At 45.0% G+C, this 17,316-nt stretch overlaps 2 protein-coding genes across 14 annotated transcripts in view; one reads left to right on the top strand and one right to left on the bottom strand.

The window, feature by feature from the left end:
- LRRC74A (leucine rich repeat containing 74A) overlaps nucleotides 1-15,532 on the bottom strand; it is a 43,690-nt gene extending 28,158 nt beyond the window's left edge. For 8 of the 10 annotated variants that reach the window (XM_017880594.1, XM_017880590.1, XM_017880591.1 and 5 more), the window contains exons 1-5: nucleotides 15,180-15,532; nucleotides 13,312-13,440; nucleotides 10,367-10,539; nucleotides 5,735-5,842; nucleotides 4,081-4,177 (exon numbers count right to left, since the gene is read on the bottom strand). In XM_017880594.1, coding sequence (XP_017736083.1) covers nucleotides 4,081-4,177; nucleotides 5,735-5,842; nucleotides 10,367-10,539; nucleotides 13,312-13,440; nucleotides 15,180-15,216 — 544 coding nt within the window. In that variant the 5' untranslated portion in view covers nucleotides 15,217-15,532. The remainder of the gene's footprint in view (nucleotides 1-4,080; nucleotides 4,178-5,734; nucleotides 5,843-10,366; nucleotides 10,540-13,311; nucleotides 13,441-15,179) is intronic. The other 2 variants (XM_017880596.1, XM_017880600.1) reach the window with 2 other exon arrangements.
- Nucleotides 4,133-17,316, top strand: part of ANGEL1 (angel homolog 1) — a 49,678-nt gene continuing 36,494 nt past the window's right edge. Inside the window, exons 1-2 of one of the 4 annotated variants that reach the window (XM_017880583.1) lie at nucleotides 12,696-12,768; nucleotides 13,200-13,324. In XM_017880583.1, coding sequence (XP_017736072.1) covers nucleotides 13,298-13,324 — 27 coding nt within the window. In that variant the 5' untranslated portion in view covers nucleotides 12,696-12,768; nucleotides 13,200-13,297. Of the gene's footprint in view, nucleotides 4,201-12,695; nucleotides 12,769-13,199; nucleotides 13,325-15,639; nucleotides 16,172-17,316 lie in introns of those variants that run through there. The other 3 variants (XM_017880587.1, XM_017880584.1, XM_017880585.1) reach the window with 3 other exon arrangements.

Below are 17,316 nucleotides of genomic sequence, written 5' to 3'. Positions count from 1 at the left end.
TAGAAAATGTGATAGAAAAAAACATTCTGTTCACATAAGATAAAATAATAGAAGACCTAGAAATAAACCCTAATATAAATAATGTAAGGCTTATAATAGAAGAAACTAAAACTTTACTCAAGAATATAAAAAGACCTGGGGCTGGCCACGGTGGCTCACACCTGTAATCCCAGTTACTTGGGAGGCTGAGGCAGGAGAATCACTTGAAACCAGGAAGCAGAGATTGTGGTGAGCCAAGATCGCACCATTGCACTCCAGCCTGGGAAACAAGAGTGAAACTCCTTCTCAAAAAAAAAAAAAGAAAAGAAAAGAAAAAAAAAATGTATATATATAAAGACCTGAAGGAGTAGAGATAAACCATGTTCATAAATGAGGAGACTCAATATTGCGAATATGTCAGTTCTTTCATAAATTAATCTAGAATATTAAATGGAACCCCAACCAAAACCCCAACAGGTGTTTTTTTCTTCTTTTTATTTTTTTCTTAAATAGAACTTGACAAAATGATTCTCAAATTCACCTGGAGGAGAAACTGTGCAAGAATAGCCAAGATTACTATTACTTACAATACTAATAGCCAATATTGCAGAACTATTTTGAAAAAAAGATTCAAGATGATTACTTTGAAAAAAGGTATGCTCACTCACATACAAAACATATTTATTGGCTGGGCACAGTGGCTCATGCCTGTAATCCCAGCACTTTGGGAGGCCGAGGCGGTGGATCACTTGAGGTCAGGACTTTGAGACCAGCCTGGCCAACATGACAAAACTCTGTCTCTACTAAAAATACAAAAATTAGCTGGGCATGGCAGCAGCCACATGTAATCCCAGCTACCCGGAATGCTGAGACAGGAAAATCACTTGAACCCAGGAGGCAGAGGTTGTAACGAGCTGAGATGGCACCACTGTGCTCCAGCCTGGGTGACAGAGGGAGACTCCATCTCAAAAACAAAAACAAACAAAAAATATTTATTATAAGATTTTATAACATATATTAAACAGTACATCATCTTTTTTTGTATTAGTCACAACATCTTATGTTATCATGTGTGGTAATTATAATTTTAATATTCTAAACAAATATTAAGACAATGCAGTGTTGACATGGAAATACATAAATAGATTAATGAAATGAAATAGAGAATCTAGAAGGAAACCTATATTTATAATGGGAGTTTAATACATGATAAAGATGATATTTTAAATTAATCATAAAAGGATGAATTATGACATTGAGATGCTGGAGTACCTGGCTATCAGTTTTGGAAATAAAACATCTGATTTCTACCTCATGCCATGCACAAACAAGTATTAGATATATTAGAGAGCTAAGAGTAGAAACAACAACAACAACAAAAATTGAAGAAAATAAAGGAAAATATTGTTACCTAATTTTGTTTTGTTTTTCTTTTTCACAGATAGGTCTTACTATGTTGCCCAGGGGAGCCAGTCCTGGGCTCAAGCAATTCTCCCACCTCAGCCTCCTGAGTAAATGGGACTATCAGTGCATGCCACCACTGCTGGTTCAGGAAAATATTTTTTTAAACTTTGGGAAAGAGTTTTAAAGCAAGACTACAAAATTAAATCCATAAAGGAAAAGACTATAAAACTTGACATCAATAAAAGACATAAACTTTGCTACAAGAAAGTACCATAAACAGGCTGGGCACGGTGTCTCATGCCTGTAATTCCAGCATTTTGGGAGGCTGAGGCGGGCAGATCATGAGGTCAAGCGATCGAGACCATCCTGTCCAACATGGTGAAACCCTGTCTCTATTAAAACTACAATAATTAGCCGGGCATGGTGGCATGCTAGTCCCAGCCACTCAGGAGGCTGAGGCAGGAGAATTGCTTGAACCCAGGAGGCGGGGGTTGCAGTGAGTCGAGATCGAGCCACTGCACTCCAGCCTGGTGACAGAGCAAGACTGTCTCAAAAAAAAAAAAAAAAAAAAAAAGGAAAAAAAAAGAAAGTACCATAAATATAGCCTTATCTAACATTCTAACATTCAAGTATGATTACCTATAGTTTATGAAGAATGGCTAAAACTTAGTCATACTATAAACCCCATGCAACAACTGACATTTCACAGAAGAGAAAATAGAAGTGGAAGTGAGCATCTCAAAAGGTGTTCTATTTCAATAGTAATAGAATGTGTAACAGTAACAAAGAAAATAATAGCGAGGAACACATCGAATACTTATGTACTAGGTATAGTTCTGGGAGTTTTAGATTTTAATTCACTTAATCCTCACAATAACCATCTGAGGTAATATAATTATCTTTAGTTTATGAATGAGAAAATGAGGCACAAAATGGTTAAAAAACTTGCCCAGTGTCAAAGCTGGGATTTGAACCCAAGCACTGTGACTTCTACACCCACACACTTAACCATTTTGATTCACAAATAGCTTGCTATTTCCCTTCTGGGGATGGTATAGGCAACAGTTCATTGGTAGAATTATAACCTGGCAGTCTTTTTAAAGGGAAATTTGGAAATCAATTGTTAAGTTCACAAAAATGGATACATCTTTATATTCAGTAATTGTGCTCCTGGGTGTCTATCTAGAAATACAAGAACATGTGCCTAAAAGATGCATGAACAAGAAAGTCCTTTAAAACATTACTTGAAGGCAAAATTAGAAATGACTTTAATCTCTTTTCTCCCAGATAGGGGAGTGTTAAATAAACTGTACTATGTCCATAATTCAGAATACTAGCCAGCAGTCCAAGAGAATTAGATAAATCTATTTGTTTTGCCATAGAAAGAAATCCAGGATATATTTAGTGGAAAACAAGAGAAATTGGAGAATAATAACTGACCTGTAATAACATTTATGTTAAAAATACACAAACTAAGTCTGGGCAAGGTGGCTTTTGCCTGTAATCCCACCACTTTGGGAGGCTGAGGCGGGAGGATTGCTCGAGCCCAGGAGTTTAAGACTAGCCTGGACAACATAGCGAGACTCCATCTTTATAAAGAAAAATACACAAACTTTATTTCTGTATTTTTTCCCTAGACACTCTTCACATCTTCTCTGTATCTTAAGGGTTTTTCAGAGATATACTCCAGTGTAGATTCCTTTTTATATATCTTTCTTAGGAGTTACTTGAATTCGTGTATCTGCAAATTTATCAATTTAGGGAATATGTTAGCTGTTATTTGTTCAATATTGCTGCTCATTCATTTCTTCTCCATCTGGAAACTACTCATTCTTTTAATTCTTTTATCTTTTATATTCTCTATGTCTTTGTCTTTCTATGCTGCAAAGGTAAAATGTTTTCCACTAATTCTACTCACTCGTAACTAATGTGCCATTGAATTTATTTGTTGAGCCTTTAATATCAGTGATTATAAATTTTTCATTGTAAGAAACTCTTGGTGTGGAGAGGAGGAGAGTTATTTTTTTTTTTTTTTTTTTGAGGCGGAGTCTCGCTCTGTCGCCCGGACTGGAGTGCAGTGGCCAGATCTCAGCTCACTGCAAGCTCCGCCTCCCGAGTTTACGCCATTCTCCTGCCTCAGCCTCCCCAGTAGCTGGGACTACAGGCGCCCGCCACTTCGCCCGGCTAGTTTTGTATTTTAGTAGAGACGGGGTTTCACCGTGTTAGCCAGGATGGTCTCGATCTCCTGACCTCGTGATCCGCCCGTCTCGGCCTCCCAAAGTGCTGGGATTACAGGCTTGAGCCACCGCACCCGGCCGAGGTATTTTTTTTTAAGTGATTTGTTCTTTTATGATTTTATTTTATGTTCTTAATCATATTAAACATAGTTTACGATTGGGTGCAAGATATCTCGGTTTGCTTGTGGTTCCAGTTAATTAATAGTGCCCTATTCAGTTTGGGTGGTAAAGTATATGATAAATTATTGTTTATATATCATCTGTAATGTCAGATATGGATGATAAATGGCGGGGGCTAGAGGAGTGTGACTGGGAGGGTTTAACAGGCATAGATGCAGTATTCTGGTCTCCAAGACTAGAAGAACATGGTCTGGTTCAAAGAGACATTGAATTATCTGTTTTTCCCCTCTTCCCTTCCTCTGATTCCCAGCGCCTTCTCCCTTCCTTTCCACGTGCTCACCTGAAAGCTCAAGGTTCCAGATGGAAGAACTATTTCTCTCGAAGAAATCTGAGATGATTCTGGCCCCCTCCAAACCAAGGTGATTGTTGGAAATATTCTAAAAGGCAAGAAAATACTTTGGTATGTAAAAAAGCTCACCAAAGGGCCCTTATGAACAAATGATGTCTTTTGTGGTTTACTTGAGTCCTGTGCTGAGGGCGTCGGGTTGGGATGGGGAAGGATTTAGGAGGAATAGGGTGGTGCCAAGGACGAAGAGAAGGGCAATAGGAAACCAGGCTCTAGAGCCGGCTTTTCCAGGGCCTCCCTGTGGGACCCGTGGGCTAGCTGGTCTCAAGTGTTTTGAAGTTGGTTTCAAGGACTCCCTATTTTCCCAATATAGCCTTGGTGCTTCAGATAAGCACGCTATTTTGTTTCTTTGTGTTAAAACCCAGAACAGCTTCATGTGGAGAGCTTGGCAGTGAAACAGTGAAAATTGAGTTCAGAGTGCAGAATTATTGTAAATTTCACTCATTGATTCGGGAAGTATGAATTGTCCTTTTAAGCTAGTGGGAAGGACTTTATGTAAAGTGGCCATTATGGTCTTAATTGGTTGTCTCCCCTTTTCTTTGCATTTCTTTTTAAGATGGTAAAATAAGCATAACATGATTTACCATCTTTGCCATTTTTCAGTGTCCAGTGCTGTGGTATTAAGCATATTCCCGTTGAGTAACCATCACCACCAGCCATCTCTAGGCACATTGTCTTTCATGAAATTATTTCATGTCTTTACTTTCTTTAAGAAAGTTCACTTTAAGGCAACTGTGCAGAGCTACATTTATCAATTTTTTTTTTTTGAAACAGAGTCTCACTCTGTCACCTAGGCTGGAGTGCAGTGGCGTCATCTCAGCTAACTGCAACCTCTGCCTCTGGGGTTCAAGCAATTCTCCTGCCTCAGCCTCCCGAGTAGCTGGGATTACAGGTGCACACCACCATGCACAGCTAACTTTTTATATTTTTAGTAGAGGCGGGGGTTCCACCATGTTGGCCAGGCTGGTCTCGAACTCCTGACCTCAGGTGATCTGCCCGCCTTGCCTTCCCAAAGTGTTGGCATTACAGGCGTGAGCCACCATGCCTGGCCACATTTATCATTTTTAAGGGCTTCTAAGTTCCAGACAGAAATGGGTTCTTTTTTCTTTCTTTCTTTCTTTTTTTTTTTTTGAAATGGAGTCTCACTCTTGTTGCCCAGGCTGGAGTGCAGTGGCACAATCTCGGCTCACTGCAACCTCCACCTGCTGGATTCAAGCCATTCTCCTGATTCAGCCTCCTGAGTAGCTGGGATTACAGGTGCCCACCACCACGCCTGGCTAATTTTTGTACTTTTAGTAGAGACGGGGTTTCACTATATTGGCCAGGCTGGGCTCGAACTCCTGACCTCAGGTGATCCACCCGCCTCGGCCTCCCAAAGTGCTGGGATTGCAGGTGTGAGCCACCATGCCCGGCCATAAATTGTTTCTTAGGATTTTCTACAGCCATAGGAAACACAGCCTGTCACGTGTGACCCTCCTCCGAGAAGTCACGTGGGAAGGGCAGGGGCCGGCAGGGCCTCCGGCTTGTCTCCAGTGGGTTATGAATCCCCAGGGATGATGGTAGGAGCCAGCACAGCGGGGCACAGTACCATCTCCTGGAGGTAGTAGTTCTCTTGTAGCATCTCCACCAGGCTCAAGACGCCCTCCTCCATGATGCAATTGTCTTCCAGCTCCAGTTTGGTAACAGCCGTGTTGGACTTCAGCCAGCACAAGGGGAGGGAGAGAGAGACAGAAGCGGTTGGTGACCCAGTCAGTTCTCTGCTCGCCCTGGGTCAGCCATGTGAGTGGGCATGGAGATGCAGGCTAGGAATTCTGAAGGCCTGGCAAGGGTGAGGAGACCAGAACAGCGGCCGAACCAACCCATAGAGTTTTGCTAGGACAATACGCTGATTCTGGGAGAATTTAGAAAAGGATCCTGAAAGCAATTAAAACCCTGACAAGTCGGAGGCACAAGGATGAGCTAAACAGATTTGAACTATTGAGCCCTAAGGAGAAAGAACTGTGACCTACTCCAAGATTCAGGAAAACTTGATACATTGAATAAGGATATTTAAACATAAAGATTCTTGCAAGGAGGTCCTTTAAAGCATTGATTTTGTTTTCTTCAGAGGCCTTTCTTCTAATTTAGGCTTAAGTCTTATCTGGTACACTCTTTTAAATTCGTATTTATTTATTTGTTAATTGTTATTTTTTGAGATGGGGTCTATGTTGCCCAGGCTGATCTCAAACCCATGGGCTCAAGTGAGCCTCCTGCCTTAGCCTCCCAAGTAGCTGGAATTACAGGCGTGAGCCACCACACCTGGCTCTGGTACTCTTTTTAATAGGAGGTGACCTGAAGTCCGTTTGGAAGGAATTGGACATATAAGTCTGGTGAATATCTAGATCCAAACTAGTCGCATTTCTTTTATTTTTTGAAACGGAGTAATTTCTCTGTCGCCCAGGATGGAGTGCAGTGGCACGATCTCGGCTCACTGCAACCTCTGCTTCCCGGGTTCAAGCAATCCTCCCTGCCTCAGCTTCCTGAGTAGCTGGGATTACAGGTGCCCACCACCACACTTGGCTAATTTTTGTATTTTTTTAGTAGAGACGAGGTTTCACCATGTTCGCCAGGCTCGTCTTGAACTCCTGACCTCAAGTGATCCACCCACCTTGACCTCCCAAAGAGGTGGGATTACAGGCATGAGCCACCGCGCCTGGCCACTAGTCTGCATTTCTGTGAGGGGCTGGGCAAAATTCAATTGCCTTGAGTTGTGCTCAAAGGCGAGGGAGATGGCTCAGGGGGCCTCCCAGTCTAGGTGCTATTTAGCAGTGTCTAGAAACATCAGTTGAATCACCACTGCCAGATTCATACTGGCGACCAGCACATTCTAGGGGGAAGCAGGAGGCCCAGTCCTCAAATCCATCCACGTTTATTCCACACAGGCCAGTGTCTATTTGTCACTCTCTGTGTTCACTGCTGGTGAAACAAGGATTAACAGAGAACATTCCCATTCTCACCCCACCTGCTGCCCCCACATACAAGGGCACGGTAATGGGCCGTCAAGGGATACACGCAAGGATGAAATACTATCCCTGCTATTAGGCTGCTCCTAATCTAAGCCAGGGAAACACAAATACGTGAAACGTTAATCAGTACAAAGAGCAAATAGAAGTTCAGTCCACCAGAATGTCACTATGATTACTTGTCAAATGAATGATACACAGAATGGGGGAAGAAGAAACTCCTCCCAAACAGAAACTGCCGTTACTAAGAAACAAGTGGTCCAAGTCCCGAGAGGATGTCATTATTGTCCATGTTTTTCCCCCAAAGCTCCTGAGGTAATGGTGCATTCCTAACGCTTCATTAATCAGCCTTTCCACCCTTGACAAATCTCAAGACGGCTTTGTTCTTTCTCCGCCCTTTCTTCCCATCCCCGGAAAACAGTGCAATCTCACATTTCCTGTCACTTCTTAAAGTGCATATGCTAAATGCAAATGCTGTTATATTTTTCAGAAAGAATGAGTGTGTTGGGGAAAGTGAAGAAAAATAAGACCATGTATTCTAGGAATACACTGTTCGATGCCAACTGGGGGCTAGGCACTCAAAATGAACAGCAGCACACAAGCTTATCCCTCTTATCGTACAAGGAACTTACATTCTAACAATGATTACAGTAGCCCACCCCTATCCTTGGGGGAAAACATCAAGACTGCTGGTAAATGCCTGAAACCGAAGATAGTACCAAACCCTAAATATACTATGTTTTTTTCCTATACGTACTTACCCATGATAAAGTTTAATTCACAAATTAGGCACAATAAGATGTTAACAATAACTAATAATAAAATAGAACAATTATTATAATATACTATCATACAAGTAATATTGCCAGGGCACCGTGGCTCATGCCTGTAATCCCAGCACTTTGGGAGGCCAAGTGGGGAGGATCACATGAGGCCAAAAGTGCAAGACCAGCCTGGCCAACATAGTGAAACCCTGTCTCTACTAAAAATACAAAAAATTAGCCAGGCGTGGTGGCGCACACCTGTAATCCCACCTACTCGGGAGGCTGAGGCAAGAGAATCACTTGAACCTGGGAGGTAGAAGTTGCAGTGAGCTCAGATCATGACCCTGCACTCCAGACTGGGAGACAGAGCAAGACTGTCTCTCAAAAAAAAAAAAATAAAAGTGATGTGGATGTGGCATCTCTCTCTCTTGTTCTCTCTCAAAATACCTTATTGTAATGTAAGAACAACTGAAACTGTAGACAGTGAAACTGTGGATAAGGGTGGACTACTGTACCTTCTAGCAACCAACAATGACAGTGTATTTCCAGGCTTTTTGGAGCTCACCATACATTTCATAACTGAATAGATATGGACGCACAGAATTGCCTTCCTCATTCATCACTCTCTCAGATGTCTGCATCATTGAACTTGGCCTACTCAGTCTTCCTGCAGCTTGTCTTTGGCTGTCTCTACCATTCTGTAGCTTCTCCTGTCTCTCAGTCACTCATTCTCTATTGAATTTACTGACTCTTTTTCTTCTTTCAGATCCTTTATAAATAATATTTTTAAAGAATTCTTTCTCAGTCCTGAAACTGTCCCTATAAACTTTATAAAATTGATCAGGGAACAAGGGAGGGAAGAAACGGAAATCAGCCCAGCTTGCAGCACACACAGCATTGGTCATGAGGTCAGCTGCTCTCTGACCCCTTCCTCAGAGTTGTTTGCTGCCTGTTGCCCTAGAATCACATAGACTCTGTCACAGGATCATAGTTCCTTTTCACTGCTCTACAGATAACATCGCAAGCATTGTGAAATGTTAAGTTTTCCATCTGAGATGCTGGTGAAACTATACTGACATCAGCTGGTCTGAAGGACCCCAAGAGAAGCTGACTCACCAAAGCATGCAGCTGCTACCTCCTGATGATTTCATCCCCCTTGTCCCGACCAATCAATGACCCTAATTTTTCAGTCCCTTGTCCTCCAAGATCCCCTTAAAAACTGTTGGCCAGGCCAGGTCCGGTGGCTCATGCCTGTAATCCCAGCAGTTTAGGATGCTGAGGTGGGTGGATTGCCTGAACCCAGGAGTTTGAGATTAGCCTGGGCAACACAGCAAGCCTCCTTCTCTACTAAAAATACAAAAATTAGCTGGGTGCAGTAGTGAACACCTGTGGTCCTAGATAATCAAGAGGCAGACGCAGGAGGATCACTTAAGCTCAGGAGGTCAAAGCTGCAGTGAGCCATGACAATGCCACTGCATTCCAGACTGGGCAATAGAGAAAACCTGTCTCAAACAAACAACTCTAGACCAGAACTCCTTAGGGAAATGGATGGAAGTGTTCCTTTCATTTCTTTGCTTGGCCACCCTGTGATCATTAAACTCTTTCTTTGTTGCAAACTCTGCTGTTTCAGTGCATTGGTCCTTATTGCAAAGTGAGCATATGAACCTGGTGGTACTGTAAGTACTCTTTATTTTTCTCTGTTAATTCTTTCCATGGATAATTTAACTATTATCAATTTTAAATGTCACCCCTAAAGACACATCTACCTCTCTACCTTACTGAGCTGTTGTATAATGGAATTTTCTGTTTACTTTTCTAAGTGACTAAACAGTGTTGTGCTGACATGCAGTTGTTAGGTTTTCTGTTTTTCTGTGATGGGAGTCAGTTTTGTGTGTAAGTCAGTTATAATTATATAAAGTCATGATGAACTCAAGGTCAAGTCCTTGTTTGGTCATACCAAGCTGAGAGATAACACTCTTTCTGTGGGAAAACTTGATCTATTCTACAGCACAGTCTTTATGAATTATAATGTTGCACAAGGCAGACGTTGAATGGAATGGGTCAGTAGTAAACCCATTTATAGCAAAGGTGAGCTTTGGAATGGAGACCCAGGCTGGCATTTTGTTGGTGCTCTTACATTGATCATTGGGCCTGGTCACTTTTCTGGCCCCAGAGGCTGGTGCCTTTGCTTCCTGAACAGTAAAGAGTATATAGACTTCTATTTTTTTCTCCCCAAAGTCTCTGCAAGGAGCATAGACTTCTAAGGCCCAGGTTGCTAGCAGCCTCCTACCAGGAGCTAAATAAACCATCTGGCAGCCAAGCAGAGCCCAGGGCAGTGTGGGCATAAAGGTCACTATTTAGGCTCCATAGGAAGGGCCCTCTGAATCTTGGGCCTACCACTCTGCCAACCATCCACCTCCACGAGGTTTCATGAGCCCCCGTTAGCATGCTCACCACCAGGGCTATAGCAATAGCCTTGGTACCCCTGGGGCCCAGGCCGTGGTGGTTGAGGTTCACGTAGGACTCCTCCATGTTCCGAATGAAGTAGGAGACAGGCACTACACCCACCAGTTTGCAGGCCTCCAGGTACAGCTCCTTTTGTCCAGTGGTGAAAAATTTCTCATTATCTGCAGAGAAAGATGGGCTGAAATAGGATTTCTCTCCCACCTTTGCCTTCTCTCCCCTCTAGCCCCAGGTCACATTCACTCATGTCTAGACTGTCCTCTGCCAGAGGATCTCTCCCTGTGGATATGTGCTAAGAAGCCAGCTCCTGTCTGGGACATCAGTCCATGGTGGGAGAGGGAGACTCTAACTCCAGAAAATCCCAGATGAATGTTTTCCTTTGGGTAGGAGATGAGGCCCATGGTTTTAGGCCAGAAGCTTTCCTAGAAGTGAGCAGTGTGCTTCACCCCACCTGCCCAGGTTGGCCACATCCAGTGACTGGTCAAGGACATAGAAGGCCCAAGCCCTCTTTCCCACCTTTGGACAATTCTGAAAGGCCAAAAGCAGATGACTTTTGATGGTTGATGGAGTCTCCATTTCACTTTTAATTTCACCACCACTATCACAAGGTTTTGAGTCATGAAAAAAGCTTCACCAAAGACTAATAGAGGCACTGACATTTAAAAAGCCCAACTAGGACAGGGTGGACCTCTCAAAATGGCAAACCAGTGAATATGGAAAGACCTCCACATCAGCGAGAAACAAGCATGCTTGCATGTGAATGGTCTTTCTTCTTTCGAAAGCTTGCATGTCATTTTCCTTATAAAAAGGACTGTCGTCCTTGCTTTATCGACGACAAACCTAGCCTCAAGTAACACACAGTTGGTCAGTGCTAAAACCAGCTAACAGAAGTAGGGACTGCACCTTTCCATTCTAACCCCTGGAGGCCTTTATTCCTTAGGCTTTAGGCCAGCCTGGCCCATCGTCACTGGGCATCAGGCCTCCCTGGATTCTGGGTGCCCCACAGCTGTGTCCTTATTAGGCAAGTCCAGCCTATGGCAGGGCTTCCTGGAGCCAGCTGGCCTCTACGTCTGCATCTGTTTTTCCTTCAGATCCCAGGACCTTTGGCCAACACCCTCCCCGCCCAAACAATCTAAGGCTGACAATGGGAACTTTGTTGGTAAAAGGACAAGTGCTTTACAGGGAAGCTGATTTTGCAAGCACAACTACAAAGTAGACTTATCTTTGGGATGCTTGTACAGCAGCACTTCTCAACCTCATCACTGCAGGTATTTTGGGTTGGATAATTCTGTTTTGAGGGCTGTCCTGTACATAGTAGGGTGTTTAGTAGGGTCCCTGGCATGGAACCACAAGATGCCAGTAGCAACCCCCCACCCCCTAGTTTGCCCAATGTCCCCTGGTGCAAAATTGCTTCCAGGTGGGAACCACTGTTGTGGAGAAAAACAGCTCATGGCATGTGAGCAAACCAGGCTCGTATCCCCCTCTTCTCTAGACTCACAGCCAGCACTGCTCCCAGCTGGCCCATTTCCCATGCCCTCCCTGCTCATTCCCAGTGTCTCAGCAACCACAGCAGGGGCATCAGGAGCCAGGGCTGCTGAGCCCCGAGTTTCCCTTCAGGACAGTTTTTGGTGCCAAATTCAGCCATTAGAGGTTCCTGTTGGCCAAAGCAGGGAAGGTAACCCCCAGTTTTGTCCTTGGGACTAATTCTGCTGGGTTTGATGCTGACCCTTTCTAGCTGTGTTCCCTATTGTTATGTTTTATGGGCAGCTAGAGACAGTGTTAGCACTTGCTGCGGTCAGGGGAAGAGGTAGGGGGAATGAGATAGAAACAGGACCCTTTGGCCAAACATCCAGTGTTGTCCTTTGCTACCTCCTCCAACCAGGTGAATGAAGTTGGGTGTTGGAAGCAACGTTAGCAACAGACTTGAAGTGGACAAGAAGCTAGAAAAAGAGCAACAAACTGCCTGGGGGACAGTGGGGAGGAGGTCTGCGTGGAAGGGTGAAGATGTATGTTGTATGTTGACCATGGTGGAGAGGTTTATAAACTGACTCGATGCAGATGAACTTCACAGTTTAATTTGGCAGAATTGGCCTTCCTCCATCTCTGCTGCCTGTGAATCACTGCCCACCAGCCAGCTGCAAGGCCACAGGAAAGGAAGGGTGACTGGACTAGCCTTGGCCTGGGAAGTTTGAGGCTGGCCCTGTCAGATGGAACCAGTGTCCCCTTGCTTCACAAGTGTTCTCTTTTGATTTTCCCTTCTTGGGGAAACTGGGGGAAGAGAGAGGGTGGAGGTGTTGCTTGCATTAACAGAGTCTTTGTTTCAACTCAGCCAGTCCCGATACCCAGGCATGCTTAGATTTATCAAGAAAAGTAGGGGAAACCAGAGCTCTAAGGTGAGTGTGGGAAACTCACTGGGATGCAAGATAGGCCATAGAAACACTCCAGGGGCCTGGAATATGGAATACAGAAGGCAGGACCATCAGAGTGAGTCAAACATGGGATCAGCCAATATGCTGGGCAAACTCCCATTGTCCCTGGGCAATGCCTGTGATCTCTTTTAAGGCCCAGTTCTTCTGTTAAAAATGGGCAATGATGTCTACCTTCTAGGACTATTGCAAAGATTGCATAGGATGCCCCATGTGGAAATATTTAGATCAGAAAACCCTGTTTGTGTATTGATTCAGCTTTTAACAAGCTGACGTGAGGGTACTGCTCCTGAGGCAGGTGACAAGCGTGGGAAGCTGAAGCTGCTGTCCCCGGCCAGCCTGGAGGAGGACTCCAGGCAAAATCAAGCACAGGCCTTTCTGCCACATTTTCTCCACAGGCCATCCACGGGGCAGACTCTGGAAAGGAGTGAGATGACAGCTCCTGGAAACCAGATTTCTCCAGCTTCTGAGGAGAAGCTGCCCTGACCGCCCCCAAATGCCCATGCTTACCTTCAATCTCCAGGTCTGTTTCCGAATTCTCCTGGGCTGGTTTCACTTTTTCTACAGTTGGCGGGGGTTCGGCCTCACAGTAGAGCGTTTTAGCGCTGCTCTGTGGTACTAGCTCAGTTTCAGTCTCATCTGGAAGAAAAGAACTCATCTCCTTGATGCCAGGAATAAAACCTGCTGGCCTCTCCAGTAAAGCTTGCCGCTACCACCCCTCTGTCTCTGCTCCCTTCCTCTGAGTCCCAGGTCCTCAAGGTGCCAAGCCCTGCTAAGGCAAGTCCACTCTACAAACCTGCCTTCCCCAATAGCGCTGCCTCCAACTGCTGGGTCCATGGGGGCTTGTGAAACCGACTCCCTTCTGCTCCCTGGAGACTGGCTTCTCCTGCCCCCTTCCCTGTCTGAGGCCTGCCTTGGAGATCAGCTCCTTGCTCACACTTTCCCCTTCTTATGTGTTTGGGTGGGTTTTGAGGTGTGCTGGTACTCTTTCAGGTGAAAGGTTGGGTCCCGATACACAGGCTTCCTTATTGTCAGGCACAAATGGTGCCAGGGAGTATAAGGGGCAGGGCAGGGCAGGGCAGGTGGCAACTTAGGTCGAATAGAAAGTAAAATGGACCAGGAGCAGTTCCAGAGAGCAAGAGAAGGAAGGGTGACTGGGCTAGCCTTGGCCTGGGAAGTTTGAGGCTGGCCCTGTCAGATGGAACCAGTGTCATTCTCCCCTTGCTTCACAAGTGTTCTCTTTTGATGCTTCCCTTCTTGGGGAAACTGGGAGGAGAGAGAGGGTGAAGGTGCTGTTTGCATTAACAGAGTCTTTGTTTCAGCTCAGCCAGTCCCGATACCCAGGCATGGGTAAGAATTTGACTTACCTTCTCTTCCTTCCAATCTAACATTGATTTGTGATCAGGAAGAAGGAGGGGCTTGAAAATCTCCCTTGGGTTGAAATGAATTACTATGATTAATTCATAGTGATGAATTAATCGTATTCATTACTGGGAACAGAGCTTCCCTCACACCAGTCCTCTGCGCTTGCTAGATGTGGTTTTACCACCTCTGGGCCATTGACCTGGGATAAGCCATAGGCTTGTGGAACCCACACATAAAATCCAGAGCTCAATCCTTGGGCATCAGCAGGACTCAGTAGTTTCAAGAAGCCACACCATGCCTCTGAATGACCTGTCAGAATTTAGCCAACCTACTCATTGGGTGGGCTGAGCATTTGTGGCAGGGGTCGCCAGTTTTGACCACCCAGATTCTAGGATGGTGGCGTTCCTAATGAGTCCATGTTCTTTCTTAATCCTTGTCCATAGACCCAGGTTCCAACATTTATCTCCCAGCCTGTCTGGGATACACAGTGCAGGTAGCAGTAGCCTGGTAGTTAGAAGACAGACAGCAGCATGGCAGCCAGACTGCTGAGTGCCTTAGAAAAGTGATGAATTTCTAAGTCTTAATTTCCTTGTCAAACAATTTAGCATTCCATACAACCAGTAGGATGCTGGTAAATATTTAACAATTGATTCTCCAGGAAAAAAAAAAAAACAACAACAACACCAAAAACATCCTGATTTATAGTGTTAGCCAATTCATGTGGTGTAAATATTCCCAATGTGGCTGATTTCAGACTATAAATATGGTATCAACCAGCCCACACAATACAAATTAAAGCTGGCTGGAGCCAGTATGATGTAGTTCTAGCATAGCACTGTAGCCAACTCTTCCTGTTTGCCAAGCCCTGAACCCAAGTCAGTATAACACATCATCCCACTTCTAGAGGGTCCCAGGTGAGGAAAGAAGTGGGCTTCAGGGTCCTGCGATCACTAGGTGTTGTACTGATGCAGCGGGGATGGGCCTGAGTGGTGAGAGATGGGATGCCCTTTCACCTTCTGTCTCAGGCTGAAGAGGCTTGTCATTGTCCATGGTGCCAGGACCCTCTTGAGGGCAGCTGCCAACTTCTTGCCACCTCTTGACTGCTTCCCTAAGAAGCACAACTGTCCATTCGCCTCTGTCTCAAACTTTGTGAACTTCTCTCATGAGGGGGCATCCCAGGGGAGCCTGCAGTTATCCTTCCCTCCCAGCAAGCCCTGGGAAGAGTGGGCTTTGATGGGAATTGGATGTGCATGAATTTGACCCCAACTCTGTCTGGGAGAGGTAGCTACCTCTCCAGCTCATCCGGGAGAGTGAGACTGCTCTGTTGCTGGGAGCCCTGTCAAAAGGATGCCCACCACCCTGTGACTTTGTGACTCAGGAGCCACTTTCATTTCATCTTCAACATTCCATGACCTCATGCAGTCATTGTGATTCACGTGGTGGACCTGGCAACAGCAGGCCTCCCGCCCTCTGGGTGGTTCTGGCAGGCACCTGTTCTCATATGTCCACTGGGGCCAAGCCCAGGCTTGGCTGTGAGTGCTCAGGTGCTGTGCGGGGGGCCTCTCAGTGGTGTTGTATTTCCCTCTGAGTCAGGACCCAACCCAAGCCCCTTAATTAGGGGACTGTGAAGAGCCGCCATCATGTTCTTCTCACAAGAGAGCTGTGCTTCAGGTAGGAAGTATTTCAGTGGTGGGTGAAGTTGGTTTTCTTCTGCCCAGCTCTTCTTCCTTTTTTCTTTTTCCCGTGGGAGAGCATCTCAACCTCGGAGCTGAAGATCAAAAGCAAAGCGCAATGAACATATGTCCTATCACTATAGTTTGTTGCAGCCAAAGCATTGTTAAATCCAAACTACGGGGCTGCCTACCTTGAGACCGTTCAACCAGCATTCCCACACTCGGCCATTCTCACGTGTGTTGGAGTTGAAGTCCAGTTGCAGTTTGGTGTCAGGAGAATCTGGAGGCGCATTTGTTCTTTCTTGATAAGTTTTCAGGACATCAACGGTCAGGTCAGTGACTGGAGGGCTTGAAGATGTGAAAATTCCTTTTTCTTTCCTTTTTTTTTTTTTTTTTTGCTACTCAGAATGAGGGATATCTAGAAACTTGTGCAAGGAAAACATGATTAGAACTGTGGATCAAAATAAATATGTATGCCTGAGATGTTACTTATTCCTTCGAGCATTCACGCTGAGAAATACTTATTGAGTCTCTATTATGCACGGGCGCTAAAATAGGCACCACTGTGGGGAAGGGATGCAGACATGATGAAGACAGCACCCTTTTAAGGCATGTGTAATGCATGATAGAAATTGACAAGGCCACACTAGGGTGAGGGTACTAGGCAAATACTTTTGGCAGAGTTCTTGCTCATATAAACAATTTGAGTCACCTTAAGTCAGCATGTCAGCACCATTCTGGTGGCTAATCTCATGTGGTCCTTCTAAAGAAACACCAAACAGGCCGGGGGGATGATCAGTTCCTAGGATGATCAGGTAGACATGAGTCCACCGGTGATCCTCAGGGCATCTGGCTGACCCACACTATTGCAGAGGATAAGGAAGCATTAACTGGGAGAAAGAGGGATCAGAGGGCATGTGTGTCCTGGTCTAGGGCTCTGGGTGCTCTACTTGGAGGGCACCATCTGGTCTTAGGTACTGAAGGGTGAGTGAGAAAAGCTAGAGGTAGGTGCTCCAACTAAGCCACTGGACAGAGGCACCATCAGCCTGGGTCTAACAGCAGCAGGGAAACTGAGAAAGGTCTTTGGGGAAATGTGCTGGGAGTTCAGGGAGGGTGAGGCTTCTTCACACTGGGGAACTTTCTTGGGCTCTGGACAAGTAGAGTCTAGGGAAAAGGCATTTCCAGGAGGTCAGGATGAAGGAAGGCAGCAGATCTCCAGGTAGGAGTGCAGGCTGTGAAGAAGAGTAGCGGAACGGGAGGCCACCAGGGCCAGAGCAGCTTCAGGGAGAGATCCGAATGAAGAGTTTTGAACAGGAGAGTGACATCATCAGAGATTTTCTTTAGAATGGTGGACAGCAATATTCTTTGCATAATAGTTATTTCTGGAAAAAATAAAAATGTTTAAGGGCCATAATTTTTAAAATGTGTACCTTTTAAAAACTTGAAATGTAATAACCTGTAACTTCTTTTTATAACT

The sequence above is a fragment of the Rhinopithecus bieti genome, unplaced genomic scaffold, assembly GCF_001698545.2.
Source record: "Rhinopithecus bieti isolate Rb0 unplaced genomic scaffold, ASM169854v2 scaffold_11380, whole genome shotgun sequence".
NCBI classification, from domain to species: domain Eukaryota; kingdom Metazoa; phylum Chordata; class Mammalia; order Primates; family Cercopithecidae; genus Rhinopithecus; species Rhinopithecus bieti.
This window is presented reverse-complemented; position numbering and strand designations above follow the sequence as displayed.